Source organism: Rhamphochromis sp. 'chilingali' (assembly GCF_963969265.1).
Source record: "Rhamphochromis sp. 'chilingali' genome assembly, chromosome: 12".
NCBI classification, from domain to species: domain Eukaryota; kingdom Metazoa; phylum Chordata; class Actinopteri; order Cichliformes; family Cichlidae; genus Rhamphochromis; species Rhamphochromis sp. 'chilingali'.
Window position 1 is genome coordinate 24,465,500 of NC_137939.1, and position 23,160 is coordinate 24,488,659.

Here is a 23,160-nt window from a genome sequence, read left to right on the forward strand (position 1 = left end):
GCACTTGCAAACTGTTGGGTGGGCGTGGCTCGTCTGACAGCTGAAGATGTCTGTCTAGGTGAAATAAGATTTGGCTGGCCAGAGCTTATAGAGAGGTTTTTATCTGCTGGACCTTGGTTGAATTTGAAATGATCAGTCTGAATTCTGGTGAAAAGAACAAAGTCAACAATAAATTTATCATACTAGCACATGCTGCCAGTGTTTGCAAAGCCTGTCTTATTTTTTAAAATTGTCAAGCAACTATTAAAACACATTGCATTACTGTGATGAAAATAGTTTATGCACATATATGCTTCCTCCGGCTGTATACTTAGAATACAGCAGCACAAGAAATGGATTCTAATTTAGAGAAGAAGAAAAAAATGAAAGGGCTTTATATTTGTGAACAGTTTTTCACTAAAATCAGCTTAGGGATAGCAAACACACACACATATATTTAACTGGGTCATATATAGTTAAGACAAATGCAGAAGTAGTGTGATACAAACACTACCCTCACTGCTAAATGGACTCGATTAACTGATCACCAGCAAGTGTGAACACTTCTTATAAAAGCAGACGCTTTGGTAGAGTTTTTGCTGGTCTGGTTCATTCTGGTGTGTGTTACCATAATGCCAAGGAGGAAACATGAGCAATGATCTTAAAGAAGTGACTGTTGCTGCCCATCAATCTGGGATGTGTTATAAGGTAATATCCAAACAATTTCAAGATCATTATTGTGCAGTGAGAAAGATTATTCACAAATGGAAAACATTCAAGGCAATTGCAAGTCTTCCCAGGAATGGATGTCCCAGCAAATTGGACTGACGTGGACCAACAGATTCTACAGGCCTCAGTCAGGATGTTAAATGTTGAAGTTAATTATGGCACAATTAGAAAATGGCTGAATAAGTATGGCTTGTTTGGAAGAGTAAAAGCCTCTTCTACTCTACGAAGAACAAGGGAGCACAACATAGGTTTGTAAACTCACATCTGAGCAAACCGCAAGACTCCTGGAACAATGTCCTGAGCAGAGGAGATGTTTAACCATGATGCACAGCACCACATTTAGTGAAAACATATCAGAACAAACACTTTATACAAGCTGTCAAGTATGGTGGTGAAGGGTAGATGATTTGAGCATGTAGTCCTCTTTATACCAAAGTATTCTAGAGTCAAATGTGAGACCATCTGTACACCAGATAAAGCTTAACGATAGGACAATTGTCTGAAGTACAGCAGCAAATTTACAACAGAATCGGTGGATCAGAAAAGAATCATGTTGTTGCAATGGCTCAGTCAAAGCCCAGACCTCAACTACATTGAAATCCTGAGGCAGCAACTTAAGAGAGCTGTGCATAAATGGTAAGGCCTTAATGAAGTGAAACAACATTCATTTATACTTGATAGCTACATGTTTTGATATTTGCATGTTTACATATTTGAATGTTTACACCTGCACTTTCAAAGCTGTAATAATTATGTGCCTAGTTGGTTTTCCTGCATTTACCCAAGTCTAGGATTTCCTGGCTTCTGATTGGTTAGCGAGGTCACACTGGGGCTGAATTCAGAACCACATAACAAACCCTCACATTACAAAGTTATTGGTTCTACAAGTTGTTAAATCATGGGTGTGTTTAATTCCCCCCACACTGCTTCTGCACAGGGTGCACTTTTTTGTACAATAACACAGAACAGGGGCGTAGAAGATCTGCTTTGATAATATAAGTATATCTTACATATATGCTATATTTCAAAATAGAAATTTCTCTTAGAAAATGAAAAGTTGATTTATATGCAAAAATACACATGAGCCTTTCTTGGTCCAGTGTAAGAATGAACAGTGATATTTGGATATGAGGCAGTTTTAGTTTTGAGACCATTTAACATGTAGTCGAGATGATACAGGGTGGTGTTTGTGGATATGTGGATATTAGGTCCTTGCTTTCTGTGTACAGAGTAGAAATATGTCTTTTCAGATGAAGTGCCTAAACTGGAACATCTCCACTGCACATTATGAGCATGAGTAAAGTGTGAGTCACTGCGCTGCCTCTGGGAAGAGACAGATGTCCCACACTAGGAATGATAGTGCCTCCAGTGATAACAGCACTCTAAGGGAGTTTCTAGATTGGGGGGAGTGAAGTGGGTGCAAGAGGATGTAGATATGTAATTGAAACATGTGTGTTCTGATTAAAAGCAGACGGACCCCTCAAGGCTCTTATCAGCTGCACAGTTTCTGTTTTCCCTGACTCCCTTTCTGTCCTACTAAAACACCTATAAACCACCACACACACACACACACACACACACACACACACACACACACACACACACACACACACACACACACACACACACACACACACACACACACAAGGATTGTTCACATACACACACTCTCTCTGCTTCATCTAACACTGACAGTAAATACCCTGTGAAACTGCCCTCCCCAACTCATAATGACCACACACACAAATAAAGAGTGAGGCTTGCACTCTCAGGGCCTCAGTGGACACAGCGGTTAAACACACATCCTCAATCACATCTCTGTCAAAGAGAAATACGTTTGAAAGAAAAGATCAGTTTCAGGGGGGACGACAGAGAAAGAGGGGGGAGGGGGGGAGCAAACGGCAAGAGAGACAGAGAGAGAAAAAAAGAGAAGCAGGAAAGAGACATGCTCCAAACTTGAGACACAAAAAGCAAATACAGCAGTGAGAGTGTGTGTGTTTGAGAGTGAGAGCGTGGCTGAGAGACATAATGAGAGCGAGAGGGCAGGATAGGTGTTTGTCCTACTGGGCTGTGTGGTGAGACTGGAATGCCTGGTCTGGTTGTCATTAACACTTTGCCCGGTGACCATTTTGAAAGTGTCGTAATGTTTTATGGTCACTAGTTATTCTAATATTCTAAATTTAGGTGACTAGCATGGGTCAAGCTCAAGCTCTGCTACATTACCCTGAATGCAACTTAATAATACATTTATTTAGACACTGTCACGTAAAGTGGTTTTGGCATGGTTGCAACACATGCTTTCTGCTGCAAATTTAAGGGGAAGTACTGTATAACATCACCAGGCGTGTTTTCGCCTACTTTTTAAACCACAGATGGTATTGCACAAGTGATTTTATACTTTCAGTAATACTCTTTATTGCAAGCGTTGGCTAAATATTTCTTGTCACATATATGCTATTAAGCCTGACTTTCTAGCATGTGTTTTAGATCCAGGCTTTACACACTGGAGCTCAAAACTGGCAGTCTTTCAAGGACAGCTGTCACTGCGGTACGCTCACGACCTCAAATGAGATTGTTTTACTACGATTTTATTTGCATCTTTCTGATAAGAGATTATACTAAGGAGCAAGAGTGCCGAAGAGTTGGGACAGACTAGGCAGAAAGAAATGGGAATGCAAATCATGCAAGGTACCGGGCTTAAATTACACCCACTAACTAATGGATTTCTTGTACGGCTCCTACAGTCTCAGCCTTGTACAGAGTAATAAAAATGCATCAATAGTATTCAACCACCTACTACTTATCATGAATATAAAAAGAAAGCCTAGCATTTGTTTTGTGGTTACGCTATCCAGGGTTAAATCTGTTTTTTGAGGTGTTTTTTACTATTTAATATATTTTGATTATTGACTGAAGATGATGTAAAATGTTTGGCAGATGTGCCTCTGTTTCCTTCGCCTTTAATCTGATTTTCCCCCGCTCCCAGCTAAACAGTGTTGTGTTTTGAACAAAGACAATTAAAGCTTATAATAATTCACTGAACCACTAATTCACTGAACTTGCTAAACCTGAAACAAAAACTCAATTAATTAGATTGAAATGTTCATCAAGAGAAAATTATTGGGCGGCTATTTTGGTAAATGATTAATCCCTTAAATTACTGTTCTGTCAAAATAATCTAACATCAACAGGTCGGCATTTAAATTGTGCATGTTTCCCTTTTCTTTAAGAGTTGATTGGTTTTTATTGACACTTCTGTGAAGCACCATGTGACTGTTCTTTGTCTCAAAAAGTGCAACACAAATAAAGTTTACTTACTTACGCTTCTGCGCTTCACAAACCAAATCAGTAATTGATTATTCAAGAAAACAATTAGCAGATTAGCAGATAATTAGCTCTTTGCAGCACTAAGAATCAGTTTATTTTTGATCACATCAGTCTGGCATTACCACAAAGAGCCAGAATGCCACAGGAGACATTGTCTCACTTTGTTTTGCACAGTGTATTAATAATGAATTGGAATAAAATACCCTCCACTGACACCTTGCAGAAATGTAATTTTGCTTCCACACCAGAGTAGCATGAGACAGCACAGGACAGATTTTCTAATATGAGAATAAGTTTTGCAGCAAATCACTTTTAACGGTGCTTGCGTGACACTGATGGTTTACACAGACGTTCAGATGTCAGTATCTAATAACATAAGAAAAACCCGAGTGATGGCTTTTTTCATAAAGCGTAAAACAAAGACCCTCTACTATCCGGTTTCCCTGAGAATGAGCGGCTCTTTAGGGATTATTAACAAAACAGCATGCAGTGATTAAAATCAGATAGAGTATAGCAGATCCGCACATTACAGCAGAATGCTCATCCTGTGAGAATGGCACTTTGCTCATTATCACCTTCAACAAACCACCATCTAATTTCACACTCCTGGACCTCACCGAGCACTGAGGCCGCGCGCACATATTGGGTGCAGTCTTGCACACATGTACCTGCAACTGCAGTGTTCACACCTCGAAACTGCTTTCAAAAAGCGAACAAAAGGGACAAATCAAACGCCTTCTCAATCTCCGGGAATCAGACAAACACGCACACACACAGATGCCCCTCTAAACCTGAGATCTGCCCATCAGATAGAGCCGATCCTCTGACATGGTCCAACATGCAGGAGGAAGCCAGCTGGATTGCTTCCAGATATGAGTAAACCCTCCCAGTAACCGGGCCATACAAGTCACAGTCTTTCATATAAACAAACACTGACATGATCTGCCAGACACACATATCTAATTTCCCTTGGATTAATGTTTACAGCATATTAATCCCAAATTTGATCCTGCACTGGGAAACCTGGAGCAAGCAAAACACACAATAAGCCTTTGAAGACACGTCGAGAGTATTGAGGCCTAAATAGAGAACAGGGGAAAAAACATGAGAGGGAGTGGCTGGGGATGGAGGTGGCAATCATTTGCTGCTGTGAGATCACTATAATTGTATTTCACTGGGATTTATTTAACATTAAAGGTTTGTTTTGAGGAAATTTATTGCATATTGAAGCAGCTGATCCACTATTTAAGTAAAAGCATCAATATAAAGTAATAATACTCTGTTACTCAAAGGATCTCATTTATTGCAATAATTGTGCAAATTAAAGAAATATTATGAGCAAAATTAAGTCAAAGACCTCATAATGGGGAAATGTGTCCCCGGTGAGTGGCACACTATTAAGCTGCTTCATTATTAGACCATTACTGATGCATCAGAGCCTAATAGCATTTTATTATTCTACCTTCCAGGTGAACTTAGTTTCAGCTGTTTACACGGTTCAGCAGTCTTGTCTGAGAACTCGTGAAAGCTAAGTAACACGTAATTTGGTATCAAAGAAGAAGAGAACTATTCACGTGTTTGAGTTTTTTTGTAAAACACTGAATAATTTAAATGATCAAACAGTTATCTAAAAAAAAACATCAATAACTCTTTGGTGGAACTGCTAACAACTTACAGATATCTGAGCTACTGGACACAGAACCTGTGCATCGTTCATTTTTCGAGACTGCAAGGTGCTGTGCAAAATGAGCTACCCCTCATTTTTTTCACATTTAGCTTCCAGGGAGGCAATTTAGTGACCAGGTAATTGTACCTTTAAGCACTTTGTTAATAACAGCCTGTTGCAAAACACAATTTGCTCCCATTTTTTTTTTAGTTTCATCTGTGAAAAATGCCAAAGATAACACAATTTGACAGGCATAAAATAGTATTTTTGTACCGTCAGAGCTATTACCCAAAACCTTGGCATATCTACCTCAAACTCAACACAAAGCAATATGAAGCCCTGTGGGATCATCTTGACAGAGAACGAAACAAAACACAGCCAACGCTGAAAGAAGATCTTTGAATGTCCTGCGAGAAGCCTGGAGAACTACTTGAAGAAATTATAAGAAGGCTTGCCTAAGAGAGTCCAGGTGGTCATACCCACTGACTTTCAAGAATTATTAACACTCTATTTTTTCTTATAAACTGTATTTCCATGTATACTTGCACATGTTTCAATAACCCTGTTTTCCACTTTCCTTAAAAGAAATTAGGGTTAGTTTAAAACCTTTGCACAGTTCAAAAATTAATAAAAATGATTTATCATTGTCACATGATAGTTCATGGTTTCAAGATTGCAAATTACTACACAACATCCTGCAAGCCCAAATTTTATTTTGGATGGATTTTTAATTTCTCCAAGGTATAGCAGACCTAATAAGTTGAACCTGAAAAAACAAGCACAAGCTTTGATTGGAAGTAATTTAAAAAAAAGTAGTATGAAGTAGTATTAAGTATTAGATGTAGAAAAACCCAAATAAAATGTCACCATATGAGGATGAGGAGGCTCGGGAGGTTAAAGGAACTGTTTAGCTGCCTGATACTTGGACAGCAAACAGAACCAAAAGCCCGAGGCCCCAATAATCATGTCCTCCAAATGCAGATGCTCAATATTCATATCCAGATACTTATTTAAACAGATAAGGGTATGTGAAGCGGCAAAAGTGATCACAAGTAAGCAGCGCTTTTCTCATAAGGACATGGAGACACTGATTTGCTCCTTAACAATGCACTAACATAGCATATGCTTAATTTACATGAAAACCCTAATCATGCTAGTATTTTGTGTCTAAATCTGGTGAAAGTTGAAGTGCAAAGGGTTGCATAAAGAACGTAGTGGAGGAATAAATATAAAGTAGTATAAACTATACTTCCTGAAAATTGAACAGTACTTGAGAAAATGTAAATTTCACCACTGCATCAATGCAAATGTGACTGCGTGTAAACGCATCACTAACTGGTTAAATCAAGAATTTGAGATAAACCAAAGTGATATTAAAAGTGTGACTCACGGTGTCTTCGGATGTATTTTTCCAGTCCTCTCGCAGTCATAGATGATGAAGCTCCCAGATACCACAGATGTGCCATTTACTTTTATCGCCACAGAAACCGTCAGGTGATCTGAAGAAACAAAAGAATGTAGACAACAGCGTATGTGACAACCGCTGGAGATGATATCGCCCTCATAACACAAACTAGACAACAGTACATCCTGACGTTACACTGACTTTGCCGCTTTTTGAAGAGATGAAAGGGGAAATTGGATTTGTTCGTATAAAAAAATGACTCAAATACCATAACTGTCCTTGAAATGTGTGGAAAAACATGGCTGGCAGCTTAGCAAAAAAAAAAAGCCAAATGGTTGCCTGTTTGCAGTCCCACCTTTGCCGGGGAGGATTGGTTGATAGCTTTTTCGAGGGAGGAGAGGGCAGGTTTGGATCTGAGAGGGACCGGAGTCCAGGTGCACCGTGGCAACTGTAGAAACCCCCGGCTCGTATTCACACTCCACCCGGGAACCAATCAGATCAGGAACGCTGCCGTTTATCAAGATGCCAACATCCTGCGGCAAAAACACATATAGCAATATAAATAGCTGCTCATCTTCATCAAAATTAATTAGAAACCTGAATCCCCCGAACGCACAAACATCGACTCCAATACTCCTTAACAGAGAGCGAATGGTGTTGGCATTACTTCAACTTTGTTCAAGAGTTTAAGCAGAAATAAAGAAACTAATGTGCAATGAAGAAACAGATGGCACAGTGCTACATTCACATCTAAATCTGGGTATGTGATGAAGTATGACAGACGTATAATGAGAAACATAACACCTCACTGACATGACTGAATTTCAGCTAAATGATTTCAATGTGAGAAAACTAAGGGTGGGATGGTGGGAGAAGGCAAGGATTGTTAAGTAGAGAGGAAGGAGCAAGATGACATATTCTGCAGCCCAGCAGGTAGGAACTGAAGCAGCCGGCGGCATGTGCTTACTTGTCTTAAAAATCTTCTCCATTGTTTAGTGGAATTGATCATTTCCTGCCTAAGGCCCTGACTTCCTGCCTGCTGCTTCCTGCTTTTGGGGAGACAACCTTGAGTGGAGTTTCCTGTTGATGAAGGATGCCTTTGGCAGCGGCAGCTGGAGGACCAGCCACACTGACCCTCATTACAAGCAAATATCCACAATTAATGAACCAATTAATGACCTGTCGTCTCCAAGTCAAGTCCAATTATGATCTGTAATTAAAGGTCAACTATATCTGAGGTGTCAAATTTCCCTGAGCTAATTATCACATTGTTATCTTTTGTTACGCGATATAATGACTGTTAAGAATTACTGAAAACAATAGTTTGGAAGCTATACCCCATAAGTAGGTGATGCAGTCACTCTTTTAACCAGGATATATTATCCTGCCAAGTCTGATTAAGGTAGTGGTCCATTAAATACCACTTATAAACACCTGCAAAGCTAAGGGTGAAGATTTTAATGGGTAAGCTCATTATTAATGCACAAAAGGTACTAATGAAGCCTGACTAGCTCTCAGGTATACTTGAAAGTTGAGTTAAATGTGTGTTTTCCATTAGTACAAAGGTAAAGGTGATTGGAAACATGCCCACATACAATGTACAAATACTATAGAGTAAGCTGACATTGGAAAGTCACCGCAAATTACTTTTTAAATAACTGATAAAACATATTTTTCTGTCTGCAAAGCAGCAAAACACTATTTACTATTAATCTGCATTTCATTTTACCAATCTTAGTTACAGCTAAATATAAAAATAAATAATAGATGTGGTGCTGGTGCATTTTGGACCATCGCTAATGAAATCTGATAAATATTATGGCTGCCTGTGCAGATCAGCAAAGAAATCAGTGCTTCAGTTTTTTGAGCGTGAAACTCTAGTTCTTTATTAGTGTGTTGCTGAGCACAAATTACCAGGTATCTGTGTCTTTGTGTTGCTCCTATACAGTCTTTTAAATAAAGCTTGTCTCCTATGCTAACAGGTGTCACTGAACTGGACCTCTTTGCCATTTTGATGATGTTGATACCTTTTTTGGAGCATTTATCATGGATTTACTAGAAAAAATACGTTGCTTCTAGGTCATGATCAATTCAAGAAGTTTTTCCCCAAATTTTGTTAAATAAAATACCATTTAGCACTAATTACCTCTGTTATAAACACATGAAAACACAAATAATTTAGAAATATGTGAAAAAAAGTTGTTAAAACTAAAAATAATATTGTTATTTATTAGCCAAAAAAAAAAGAAAATGATATCATCTGTCATACTCAGATTTTAGCCAGTACACTGAAGTTGAATGAGAAGTCATAAATTAATTAGCGTTCAACCACTAAAGCTAATTTTTCCAATCAGTAAAGGCAGAAAATCCCCACATTTTGGCTTGTTAATCAAAAAATAATCATCTGCTTAAAAAAAAAAAAAGTAATTCATGGGTAATAACAATAATTATATTTTAGAATTAAAATTATCATTTCAATTAAAGAGCTTGCATGTACTGGTGTATTAACCACTACAGAAACATAGAAAATGATTTGGGTAATTACCCGTACTGGTAATTTAGGGTAGCTTTGGCATAAACCTTAAATTGGGTGGTGGACTAATATACACCTGCTAGCACCTATACAGTCTTTGAATGCTGCTAAAAGCCTTTAGCTGATCGGGAGGAGACACAAACCCAACCTCAGGGGGTCACAAGCTAGTGTAGTCTTCATGCGGGTCCCTAGTCCAGACAAATGGGAGGGTTACATGAGGGAGGGCATCCGGCATAAAACCTGTGCTAAATCAAATATGCGTGTCCATCTGCTGTGACGACCACTTGTGAAATAAAGGAATAGCTGAAAGTACCAGACTAGCCTTAGCCTATAACTCTGTACTCCAGCCTCTTATCCATATTAAAACCAATGGAGGATGTCATTTCAACATTGTTGAGACACCTGGCAAAGTTCTTATTTGAATTTCTTTGCTGGGTCAGTAGAAACCATTAAGGAGAAATTCGCACGGATAACTTCCTGCAACCATGAGCACGAATAAATATAGATGCACTTTAGAGTTTTGACATTTGACTTGTTGTATTTTTCAAAAACCCAGTAAAACAGTGGACTGAGGTTACAGTAACATTTCTGTATCATAGTCCATCAGATCAACTCATGTATTCAGTCCAAGACATTTTCTAGCTTATATCTTTCTAGCTTATATAGATTTCCAGAATTTAGACAGATTTTTTATTTTTCAGGCTCTGTGCTTCAAAACATTCAGTTTTGATTCAAACAGTGATCAGATATTGCCAAGTCCCAGCTTTGATTTTAGTCCGTGTTGAAAGAACTACGAGGGCTTTTCAAACACAGTAGTCATATATCAAAGGTTCAAAAGCAGTTGAACAATCGACTACCAAATATTTCTGTGTGTCAGCTGTGTGTTGTTCCGTTCAACATAAAAGAGCTTCCATATGGCTCAGAGTTGAGGGTGTAGCTATAAAGAGTGAACATTGACAGCAACATTTTTTAAAAGCTGGAAAAAAAGCAGATGAATGCTAGCGTTACATAAACGTATGCATCGCTTTAAGCAGGAAGTTGTGATGGTGGAAGAAGCTGCAGTAGCACACGCCACTGGCACTTTATTTTATTAGCCGAGTAATAATAATAGTCTGTGCTGTAATGGTGAGAGGTGTCAGATTATAAAGGTGGTCATGAGACATCAGCTTTAAATAAACTGTCCCCATTGCAGCCATAACTTTGTGAAGATCAACAGCAGTGCTTGTCTGACTTGTGAAAAGCATGTGACGGTAACAATAACATACAACGAGTTCACAGCACCTTGATGTCTGCCGAGATGCTAATCTCAGCGGGTGTCAGGGTCATGGAAGGACACTGTTGGGGGCCTTCACCCATGCTGATCCAAGAACGGGCCAGCAGCCCCTGAGCGCACTCCTTCTGGATGGTACATCTGGACAGAAAGAAACAAAATGAACATCATATCTGCTACATCATGTGTGTTACATTTTCATGTTGAATCTGTTGAGATTAGATTACAGGAAGAAGAGCTTCAACATGTTCTGTATGGCCTAAACTTCAAGGCCATGCACATGTTGCTTTGCTCGTCCAGTATCAGATTATGATAAAATAACTGCTTATCATTCCTGCAGCTGGTAATCTAGACCACAAGACAGCCATATGGGTTTGTGAATCCAGAACTTCAAGGTCGTATGTGTCAAACTCAGCGCCTACAAGTCTAATCTGGTCCTTTTAAAAAAAAAAAAAAAATTTATTCGGCCTGCACATCACTAGGTTCTCAAAAAATGTTGCCCTGAACAGTAGGTGTCATGGTACTATGCTTTTTGTTGTAGTTTCAGTTCAGTGGCTTTTCTATGTATCTTTATCTTCCTACTTCTGATGGTTGTTTCTCCTTTTGTCCTGTCTGCACCTGCATCTGGTTTCCCTTCTTTGTGACTACCCACCACACCCTCGGGAGTTTCACCTGCGTCCAGTCAGCTGTGCGTGCAAATAGTCATGTCTCTCCCTTTTTATTTGTCCCACTGTTGCTCCCCAAAGTCTTTGTGTTCTACTAGATTCATGATTTTTTTTTAGTCAGTGCCCTGCAGAAGTCAACTCATTTCTGTGAGTTGTTTTCATCTTTAGATAAAGCTTGTCTTTTGTAGGTTCAGACTGCCTCTGGTCTATATTTGGGTCCTACCTACAGAGAAACTTCGAGGGTAAAGAGAAGCCTGGCTATGAGGCGTTTGCGTCATCATTTTGATTCAGTTCTGTGAAATTGGTTCTTGTGAATAGGTTATATGGTAGCCTTGTAGAACTGCACAAGGAACAGAATAATTTTGCTTGACTAAATGGTCTGAAGGTCAAACAACATTTAAGCTGACTGGCTGAGGGCTTTTCAAATTTTAGGCGTGAGGACTATATGAGACATGCATTTTTGATTAAAAACTGCATATAAATAAACCATGTATGACTGTTAAAGTGATTCCCATTACCGATTGTGAACCTTGATGAAACCATGTTTGACACCCCTGTTCAAGGTCAACTTTATATTCTTTGTGAGGTGAGTTTGTGTTTTCATTTCATTCCTGGAGTTGACGAATTCTCTCCACTGGGTTTCATGGTCTGCTTGCTGCAGATTTATGAGGTGCTCTGGTCTCCTAATGTCACATTCAGACTTTGGCTGTCAGTTTGGCTGGCTCGACACAAGAGACTACTTGACCTTAGGTCATATGCATTGCTATGGTAACCCATCCCACAGGCACAGTTACAGATAGCAGAATGACAAAACTACCAGTCTGATTCTTAGTCTGTTTGGACCAACAGTGCATCTAGGAATATGAACGCTGGACACATGGTCAGCAGTACCATACATACAGTCGTGTGTATGTGCGCAATCTGCGAGTATAATGAATGCCTGGGACATAAGAATTGTAAAAGGGCACCCAACAAGCAAGGTGGCCTCACACCCTGACTTCTGCTTCACTAATGAACTTCACCATTGGCACAGAGCTCAGTTCATCTGCAGTGCAGACTGAAAGGACAAAGTGACCTCAGAGTAAGGAGAAAAAGAAGAGGCCCCATCTAGCAATGACCTAACACGGTACATAATGAGTTTGGCACGTCCCACTTCCCTTCTATACTTTCACAGTTGTTTTAAAATAAAGTGTGTCTTTTTGTGCCTGCGCGGCTGTAAGCGTGAGTGTTTGTGTCCGAGAAAGTCAGTGTCCACATTGTCAGTCCCAGCAGCACAGAGGGACTCAGAGGGGCCTGAGGTCAGCTGCTCAACTAAAAATAGAAATAAAGGGCTTTACAAGCCAGAGGTTGTGATCTGTTTTTTAACTTCCTTTAAGGAAAATAAACACTTCTCTGTTTTTCAGTTCATGAATTTGGTCTAGTATCAAATATTCTAACGAGTATGTCCTCAGATAAGGACTCTTAATAACACACATTCATAACACACATATAAAAGATAGTTTTTTAATAATTGTATTAACATCAATGACTTGCCAAATATAAGCAAGTCACTGTGGAAATGTTAGCATGATAGCATTTTACTCAATAGTCAATACTCTCTTCAGTCAAAACTCCAAAGGGACTGAGGTGTGATGCTCCCATCATGTCTTTGAAATTATTATTGCAAACCTATAGTTGCCAGTAATCATTCATATATGTTGAGATTATGAAATAAAACAACTTCCATTTGGGTCATTATCAAGTGCAAACCTCCAGGGCTGAAAAATTAATCTGAGGCTTGAGTACCTCTTGTGCATTTCCATCAGTAGCCACTTGAGGCTGGCTCTCGAAGCGAATCAATCCCCAGATTTCCATTTTAAAATGCCTGACTTCAGCAATTAAAATAAAATGCTTACAGATAGTTTCACCAATTATAGTAACTTTATGAAACCAATGTTTGTATTTTGTTTGATTGCTTGGGTTTTGTAGAATTCATTTCGACTGAGGCAGCTATTTTTAGCACTTTATTTGTCTGCTGCTTCAAACTGATTAGCAGATGTGGTCATGATAAGATGAAACTCCATCATGACCAGCAACACGTCACATATTACACCATGTCTTTATTTATTGAATAAAAATTCAGACAAAATGCAGAAATGGTGCGTGAAAAGTACACCATCACTGCTTCTACAGGAATTCAGAGGGTAGGGAGCAGTTGCTGCTAATCAAATACACTCGATTTAACTGATCATCAGCAAGTGTGAGCAACTCTATGAAAGCAAATGTTTTGGCAATTTACTGGTGTGAAGCACTCAGTTGCCAATGCCAAGGAGGAAAACAATGTCTTTAAATAAGCAACTGCTGTTGCTTATCAGTCTGGGAAGGGTTAGATCACTGTTTGGCCATATTAGCGGACGGTGCCACATATGGAGAAAACCAAACACAGGATATCAGCAAAAACACCTCATACCAGCTGTCAAGCATGGTGGTGGAGGGGTGATGATTTATTTTGCAGCTACACGACCTGGGCACCTTGCAGTCATTAAGTCAACTATGAACTCCTATGTATACCAACATATTATAGAGTCAAAAGTGAGGCCACCTGTTTGACAGCTAAAAGTTGGCCCAAATTAGGTCACGCAACAGCACAATGATCCCGAGCACAGCAGCGAATCTACAGCAGAACGGCTGACAAAGCAAAGAATCAAGGTGTTGCAATGGCTCTGTCAAAATCCAGACCTTATGAAAGCTGTGCACTGATGAACCTCAATGAACTGAAGCAACGATGTAAAGACGAGAAGGCCCAAATTGCTCCACAACAATGTGAGAGAGTGATTAAGTCACACCAAAAAGAATTACTTCCGGTATATTTAAGAGCATTTCATTTTTCACACACTGCTTCTGCATTTCTTTTAGTTTTTGTTAAATAAAAAGTGACGCTGTGTGACATATCCTGTGTTGCTCATTTGAGATTATATTTACCTGATTATGAGACCTATAAGACCGTATCTGTACCAATCTTTTATGGATTCATTTTTCTAAGCAAACTTGTACATCTTAGCTGATAACTTAGTTCTTCATCCTCTTCTCTGTCTAAGATCACATCTGGCATCTTCCTTGTTTATTTTATCCAGTAAACTCAAGATTGTATCTTTAAGTACTGAATAGCTCATAAATACCAGTTGGTATGAAATGAAGCATGCATCCAGGAAACGTACAGACTCGCAGTCTCAAGTGATCATCAGCAAAGCAGCATGTGAGCTGAAACAATTGGCTTCTAAAATACACCAAGTTGCTCAGATCGTATCTTTTTATTCTTTCTTAAAATGGATGCAAACAGTACATAACCTGCTAATTCAAACACCTACTTGATCAAGAGCAACAGTGAGAAGAAATTAATTCAAAGTACTTTTCTTTTCTCTAACAGTCTGGAAGACCAAATAAACATACAACAGGTACACACGCACGCACTCATCATCAGCCCCACTGCAGCCCGCTAACTTTAAAAGCTTTTCAAACAGCTCCTTAAAATAAACAGAGCCAACATATGCAGCTAAAATATGACCTGAGAAAACTCATCACCTCCTAAGTGTCTGAACGTCAGTGAGACTGTTAAACAGCAGGAGAACATATGAGCTTCTAAATGCACAAACAGACACAGACACATACAGGCAGACACACAAAAGTCGCTGTGAGATAAGCACATGCAGATAAGCATGATAATTTGTGAACAGCAAAGACTGCGTGTGATGCATAATTTGATTCAAATAAAGATATTTAAGTGCTTTCTTGTGACATGTGGCAGATTAGACCAGCACCAGCATGAAAAGAGTGATCAAGGACCGAGCTTTATCTCTGGTGGAGGAACTAGCTCTCTTCTTCAGACAACAATGGAGCATCCAACAAGCGAACAGATATGTTTTCATGCTCACTCTACACGCGGACGTGCAGAGAGACGTCAGCGCCATGCGTAAAATCGAGCAGGCACCCACAGAGACAGTGGTGGCTTCACAGATTGTGAGATCTTGACTCCCCCCACCATCCTCAGTGTCTGTAGTTGAATGAGACAGTGAGGTGATAGAGGAAACCATCCACCCCCACACATCAACCCCCTGATCCCCTGGGCTCTGGGGCCACAGCGCCAACCCAGCGGCCAGTACGACTGGCCAAACAGTGCATCAAAAACACGCACACACTCATGACATCAGCTCCCTGGTCTCCGTTAGCCAGACAGCGTCACACACTCTGACACTTACACACAGGCTTACACACTTTGACATTTCCTTGTCAAAAGAACCAGTGTGCGCTCTCCCTCCCACCACCATCATCACAATCAACGCTCCTTTGTAGAGGGATAGAGAAGAGGACAAGGGCACTGGGAGAGGAGAAGACAAGGACTAGAGGGAGGTTTAGAGAGGGATGGCTAAATTCTCAAAAGCTACTGGAAAATACGAGGGCAGGAAAAGGAAAAAAAAAAACCCAAGCAGAAGACAGCGAGAATCACAAGGGTAAAAAAATGCAGCCAAGCGAGAAAGGGACTGGGATAAAGAGACGACAGATAGATAAATAAGGAGAGGAGACGGGGAGATGACAGTGAGACAGTCTGACCACATACACATAAACACATAACACTCATCAGTTCCACTCTTCCAGCTCTGAATGGCCCCTGGCAATGCAAGAGCCTCCAGAGCCGCGGCACAGCTCATCACAAAATTCACTATCTCGTCTGATCTGCTTTAATCACCAAGCAACTCGCACGCAGACAAACAACCGGCACACAAACACAGCTCGACACAACACATATTCTCCCTGGAAGCCAGTGAATGCACGGCCAGAGAGCCAGTCCTGACAGAACCACATTAATCACAGTGTACTCTCACTCGCTCACAGTTACACTTCAGCCAAGTCACTCCTCGCTGGGCGCTCCCAGCCTGTCACTCCCTCCCCAAACAACTAAAGAACCAGGGGAGCGCTCCAAACAATGATGTTACTCTCGAGTCTGCGGCCTAATGAAAAGCAAATCAATTCTGCTCAATCCAACAACACTCTTCCAACCCCAAAACACACTCGGTTTCTGCCACTGCTCATTCAGCTGGGCGACATTTTGAAACTGAAAACGAAAATGATGAAAATAAGCAAACAAGCCTCAGTGGGTTTGATTCATGCAAATGCTTCAAGTAATAAAACGACCAACGATCGTTATTGCTCTGTGCCATCAGTCTATTCTGGAATCGATGCGCCTTTCATATAAACAGCTGACCTCTTTTTCAAAGCAGAGATTTTTGCTTTACGTCAAAAAGCATGTGGCATGTGTGTGCGCGAAACCGAGCGTCTGATAATTTGATTGAATTATGCTTAACTGGCACCAAAGGAGAGGCTGGGAGGGTCAGACAAACAAGTCTGAGGATGACAGTTAAAGAAACAGAAGGAGAGACTGCGTCTTTGTGCGTTTGTGTGCGTACGTGCATGTGTGTACGTGCTGTGGTTCTTACCTATTCTCCAGTGTGCACCAACCACAATGGGCGTCACCTGCTCCCAAACAGTCACTGCAGCTCTTCCACTGATCACAATCTGCCACTTTTACTCTCAGCATCTGCACATCAATGCACAGAAGCAAACATGAGCACACAATCATCTTCAAGGGCGGCCAAAAAGTGGAAAACAAGTGATTTTGTTACCAAGATGCTGACGGCTGTTAAGAGAACTTAAGAATGATCCTCCTCAAGAATTTTGATAATCTGCTACAGTGTAAGAGTATCACTGCAATTTCGAGTCTCTAGGATTTAAACTACCACCCAGACGAAATGAATATAATATAATAAGCCCACAATGAAAACCAGCTTACAGGCTCACACATAACTTTTGCATGTCATCATTCAACACTTATTGACAGCAGAAAGAAATGAATAAATGTCATGAAATTTTTCAGTAAACACATCATGACATCTAAAGTGTTTATTAATGTATAATAACTGCAGACAGTCTTTCCTGAATAACTCCTACAAAGACATTTGATCTTGTCGTTTTCCAAATGCAGATATATTTCACCGACATCCGCTTACAATGAAGCAGATAAAAAAATCTCAGATAATGTAATTACACATTTGTAAACTCCTACGTGCAGTGTACATCTCCTTAAGTTTCTTAAGGCTAACAACCACCTTTTTTTCTTCTTTTTTTGCTGCTTTGTCTATTTGCAGTGCAAACAAATACGAATACGCTGTAGGTAAACACAGATAGGCAGTTTGAACCTAGGAAGTGAATGCCGGTCTCAGAATGTAAATCCGTTTAAAGGTTACAGCTAAAATAAATGCCAGCCAATAATAGTGCCAAATTTAATTTAAATCTTAACAATGTCACGGCAAATGTTACCTAAAAAATGTCATGCAGCAGTTTTGTCAGAGTCTAAAAAGGAGCTGTAGCATATTTTCTGTGTGCACGTTAAACTTTGTTTCTGTGACAGGAAGCACAGAGATTTAATAGCAGCACAGACAGCTAACAAACTGATGCACTGTCACTGTGCAGAAACCATAAAGGCCAGAGGTGCAGCCATATCCCGCCCTAAGCCCAACTGTTATCAAACAAATTGGCTTTGAAATGCAGGTCTGAAAGCTTAATGTAGGTCTGCATGCATGTCTGCCTTAACCACAAATATGGTAGTGTTCTGTTAAGTGAACTTAAGGAGGATGTACATGACGTGACATTCATGAGGTCTCATTGTGGTTATCATGGTCGCGCTACGTGCTGATATGCCAGCGGGTATAACCTTACATGATGAGAGGTCATGACATAAAGAAAGTTGCTGTCGTTGGGATCGAAGGTCATGATGTGGTGTACTGCTTCGTTGGCTCGCAGCTTCAGCATCCACTGATTGGCTGTGGTCATGTTCGGTAGCAGAGTCAGCTGTGAAAAAGAGAGACGCACATGTTGAATTGCAGAGTTGGAACCACATGCAAAGTGGTGCAATTAAAAAAAAAAAAAAAGACGTTGAGCGCCAATTTCTTGGTTCACATTCATGCAGAAGAGTTTCTCATATGTTCACAACTGCTCAGTGCAACCACATTACTTTTCAGTTGATTGAGCAGATCGAGTCATTTGCTCAGCAATACCACAGAAGAAGCAGGTTTTTTCCCACGTCTGTGTTTGGCAAGAGATACACAAACAAAACTTTTACATCGTGATCACTCCTTGGAGACTACGCCCACCTGTAGCAAGCACCGAGATGTACAGACAACCTTGATTGTGTGATTTTTATTGCACCATATTTTTGGTGTCTTATTGTTTGTGTAATGTCAGATGATTTGGCAGTCTACAATTTTTGTCTGCCAGCGGTCCAACTGAAAATATGAAATCTAAATCAGCAGCTGGTGCAGTAAAATAAGCAGCCACAATGACTGTCTATTGTTAGATGGTAAGTTTACTGTGGTAAAAAGGGAGGACACTGGAACTCTGGACTTTTTGTGTGGTGATTCGTATCTTTAAAATGTGTTTCCAGAAGCCATACTTGTATACAATATCAAATAATATAATATGTAAATGTAAAATAATGTTTATATGGGAAACTGTGATGCTCACAGGACACAGATATTAACCGTAACTGACACCCATGTTCATTTCTGTGTGCAGATAAATTCAACACAGATGAAGAGTCAGTGAGCAGCACTGGAGGTGAAGAGTGACATGAAGGCACTACATGCAATTAAACTAGTTTAAGTTCAGGAATCATAGCTTGCTGGTAGTTCAGCTACATTCATTGGTGTATAGTCTTTCAAAAACACTATACAGCGGTAAAACTTTGGACCGCTGCTTCTCCACAATAATCAAACCCTTTTGGCCAGTCAAATGATCCAAAGTGGTTTACAGCGTAAATAAATTCTGCCTGGATGGATGGTTGTTTTTTAAGGCAAGTATTAAGTTGACCTACAGCTTCCTGGAATACTTGGCTATGACATTTTATGTTTTGAATATAAGTTTGTAAAACTAACCTTCACTATACTATACATAATCAAAGATCCTGCCAGACTCAGTGCCCCACCTGGATTTTGGTTTCTGCTACAAAAACCTTTTTTGTCATGTTTGACCTGTGAATAAGTGGACAGTTTTTACTCTACCCTTACTTATCCTGAACTTATCCTTTTATACTTTTTGTAATAAAATGTGGTATCACATGCCCAGTGCCAGTTTCTTTCTTATAATGTAGTCTGAGCTAATTGGCCAAATTAGATTTTTTCCTAAGGTAGATTTAGTGTAGTTCAACTTCTTCATGCTTTTAAGGTAGCTCCCCCAATACGACCAGTGAGTCACGTAAGGGAATAAACCTGGGACAGTTTGTTTAAACCTACAATGAATGGATGAATGAACAAGGGTACATTGTATTTGAGTGGGATTGGAAGTTGAGACACGGCAGGGCCAAAACATAGTGACATAGTGGATGAGGAAGTGGGTGAGTGGGAGGATGAGATTCAGATTGGCTACATCTGGGTCAGGACTAAATGAGAGACCCATATAGCAGGCTATAATATTTAATCAGAACTGAATTAAGTATCGAACTGTGCCTCAAAATCTTTTCACCCATGACTAGAATGGGCATAGTGAAGCCCGCTGCAGTAATAAGAAGAAAGTACACCTTCTATTATTTCTAAGGTTTTTATATTGGGACAAAAAAAATATCCTGTCCTTGGTAGCTTAAAAAAAAATCTTACCTTACCTCAGGTGTAAAATAACAAACAGATTCTGTGGTTTTATTATTTATTTAAAAAACGAAACGAAAAGTTGCAGAGTGTGAAAATGAAGCACACCCCACGATTCTGTAGCTTGTAGACAAACGTTTAGGAGGTATAACTGAAAAAAAATTGTTTCTGTATGACTTTATCGGGCTGTCACATCATTGTGGAGGAATCTGACCCATTTTTCTTTTGCTCATATACACACAGCTTTTTTGAGGTCCCCCCACAGTGTTTCAGTCAAGCTGAGATCTGCACTTTTTCTTGCCCATTGCAACATCTTGATTCTTTTCTTTTTTACCATTCTGTTGTACATCTTATCTATTGTTCTGATTTTATCTGTTTTGATTTTATATACTGTTTTGTTTGTTTGTTAATTAGTTTGTTTGTTTGCTTGTTTTAATCAATTTTAAATCATGCTTTTTATTTGTTTTTGTTTCTAATGTCTCTGTAAAGCACTTTGAATCACCTTGTTGTTGAATTGTGCTATACAAATAAACTTGCCTTGCCTTGCCTTGCCTTACATTTGCTGTCATGTTAGGGATCACTGTCCTGTTGCATGAACCAGTTTGGGCCAAGCTCTGGCTGTTGGACAGATGGCCTCACATTTAACTCCAGAATATTTTGATATAAAAAGGAGTTCATGGTTTACTCAAGATGCCCAAGTCCTGTGGTTGCAAAACACATCATCACCGCCACAACTGGTATGAGGTGTTTGTGCTGATATGCTGTTTAGGTTTCTCCAAACATGGCACTGTTCATTATGGCCAAACATGTCCATTCTGGTCCCCAAAGGGCATTGTTCAGCAAGTCTTGTTGTTTGTTCAGATGTAATTTTTCAATACTAAACTGCCATGTTTTTTTTTTAGAGAGAGAATAGCCTTCTCTAGGCAATCCTTCCAAATAAGTCATACTTGTTCAGTGTTTTTCTAACTGTACCATCAAGAATTTTAACATATTAACGTATAGACCTGCAGATCTGAGATGTAGCATTTGAGTTCTTTTTTGCTACCTCTCTTAGCATTGAATGGGTAACATCCACTCCTGACAAGATTGGCAACTGTCTTGTGAATAATTGTTCTCACTCTAGACTGGATGGACTTGAACCAGTGGATTTCACATGAGCTTAGAACCTGTCCCAGATAGCTGGGCACATTGCTGATGTCTTTCCTCCTTGGCATTATGTTAACACACACCTGAGATCCCAGTTCTGAGATCCCTTCCCAGACGCCTTAACGCCCACTCACATCCTGGGCCATCTGACCTCAGGAATTTGCATGATAAGGTGGGGCCAGGTTTCACAATGAACTCACCCGAAACTCTGGCTGATTGGGACCCACGCCCAGTTTCCCACCTTGGCTCAGGCGATTAGAGGATCATTAGGGGGTCCTTTTGTCCCTCTGTGGGGGTTTACTCCGACTAGGTTTATATCTGGGACTCTCCACCATTTGACCTTAGAACTGAAGAAGCTTCTCGGATGAGAGGTGAAACGTCTTCAAGCAACTTAAAGAAGTCCAGACGCTTTTCTTTGCAAGCTCCTTTGACAAGCTCCTTTTTTTTTTTTGCCACGACTGTATCTCAATTACTCAGTAGGAGGTTATATGAGGGGTGATTGGACTGGTGCTTGGGTGCTTAGAATGCTGTAGCTGTTACTGTGCTGCATATGTTATCAAGAAAAAATATCCAGACAAAGATTAAATTAATTTTTGTCTGAGCTGCCTCACTCCTTCCCTTTTAAAAGGCCAACATGACAGATTAAATTCTTTTGTCTGGATACTTTCCCTCCCCCAAAGCTAACGTGGATACACAAGAGAGTAACCAAAACTCTCAGTCTTAATTAAATTCATGCATGTATGTATAAGCAATGACTGCCAGATTTAGTAAAGTGATTTTAGTTCCTGCCTTTTACTTCAAATATTTTTCATGTTTCCACCTTCACAAATACATTTCAGGTGCTCTTTGTTCAAGCAGTGTGCCTAATCTCGTTCCACTGAGCAGTGATTTATCTGCACACTGACCGTCCTGCAGGTCAAGATCATAAAGCACGTACGCACAAACATATGCACACACAGACACACACACACACACACAAAGCTGTGCAGAAAAACAAACTGTGCTGAGTGAGACTTCCTGTCACGCCGACAGTGAAAACTCTTATTTCTGCGATTTGTCGGGCCTCCCTTCAATGGAGAGATCCTGGCATCCTGAGGAAGTGGCAAACTGATCAGCATCTGGTGACAAGCACGGGTTGTATCACTTCTCCATCCACTGAACACAACAAAACACTGTCATGTGCACAGGAGCACACATTTATATAGGACAAAACCATTACCACCCACTTAGACGTGCTGGTTAATGTTAAACCAGCGCAGACAGGAGCTAAGTAAACCATTGGCTTAACCTGTGATGAAAGGCATTATCTCAACCTGCAAGAATCGCTGTCAGGTTTTTTTTTTATAACACCACCTACCCATCTGCTCGCACAAGCTCGCCTGCTTTTTAGTGATAGTAAGCAGCTGTGCTATGTCCTCACCTCACACCCCAGTGACTACAAACACATAAGCAGAGTGACACAGCGAGGAGTAAGTAAACAGCAGCCCACACACCTGGACAGGGAGCACAATAGGTGCAGAGAGGAGGAGACGTGAAGAGAGCTGTGGCACAGTGAGCCACCAGGTCAGCCAACAAAACACCTGCTGTACTGGCAGGTCGCTCTGACTCTATTCTCCGTCTATCTTCATGCAGATGAAAGACCCTATTCAACCAAGAAGTGCTCAGCTGCTGTGCACTCATTCTTTCTCTCTCTCTGTCTCTGTCTGTGCACGTGTGTGTCTCTCTGTGTGTGTTTGAATGTGTACCTGGGTGTAAAGGAGAGAGAATAAAG

At 40.2% G+C, this 23,160-nt stretch overlaps 1 protein-coding gene across 1 annotated transcript in view; it reads right to left on the reverse strand.

The window, feature by feature from the left end:
• Positions 1–23,160, reverse strand: part of plxnd1 (plexin D1) — a 71,304-nt gene that overhangs the window by 43,276 nt on the left and 4,868 nt on the right. The window contains exons 3-7 of the mRNA XM_080897695.1: positions 18,325–18,456; positions 17,046–17,146; positions 10,921–11,050; positions 7,462–7,639; positions 7,092–7,200 (exon numbers count right to left, since the gene is read on the reverse strand). Coding sequence (XP_080753821.1) covers positions 7,092–7,200; positions 7,462–7,639; positions 10,921–11,050; positions 17,046–17,146; positions 18,325–18,456 — 650 coding nt within the window. The remainder of the gene's footprint in view (positions 1–7,091; positions 7,201–7,461; positions 7,640–10,920; positions 11,051–17,045; positions 17,147–18,324; positions 18,457–23,160) is intronic.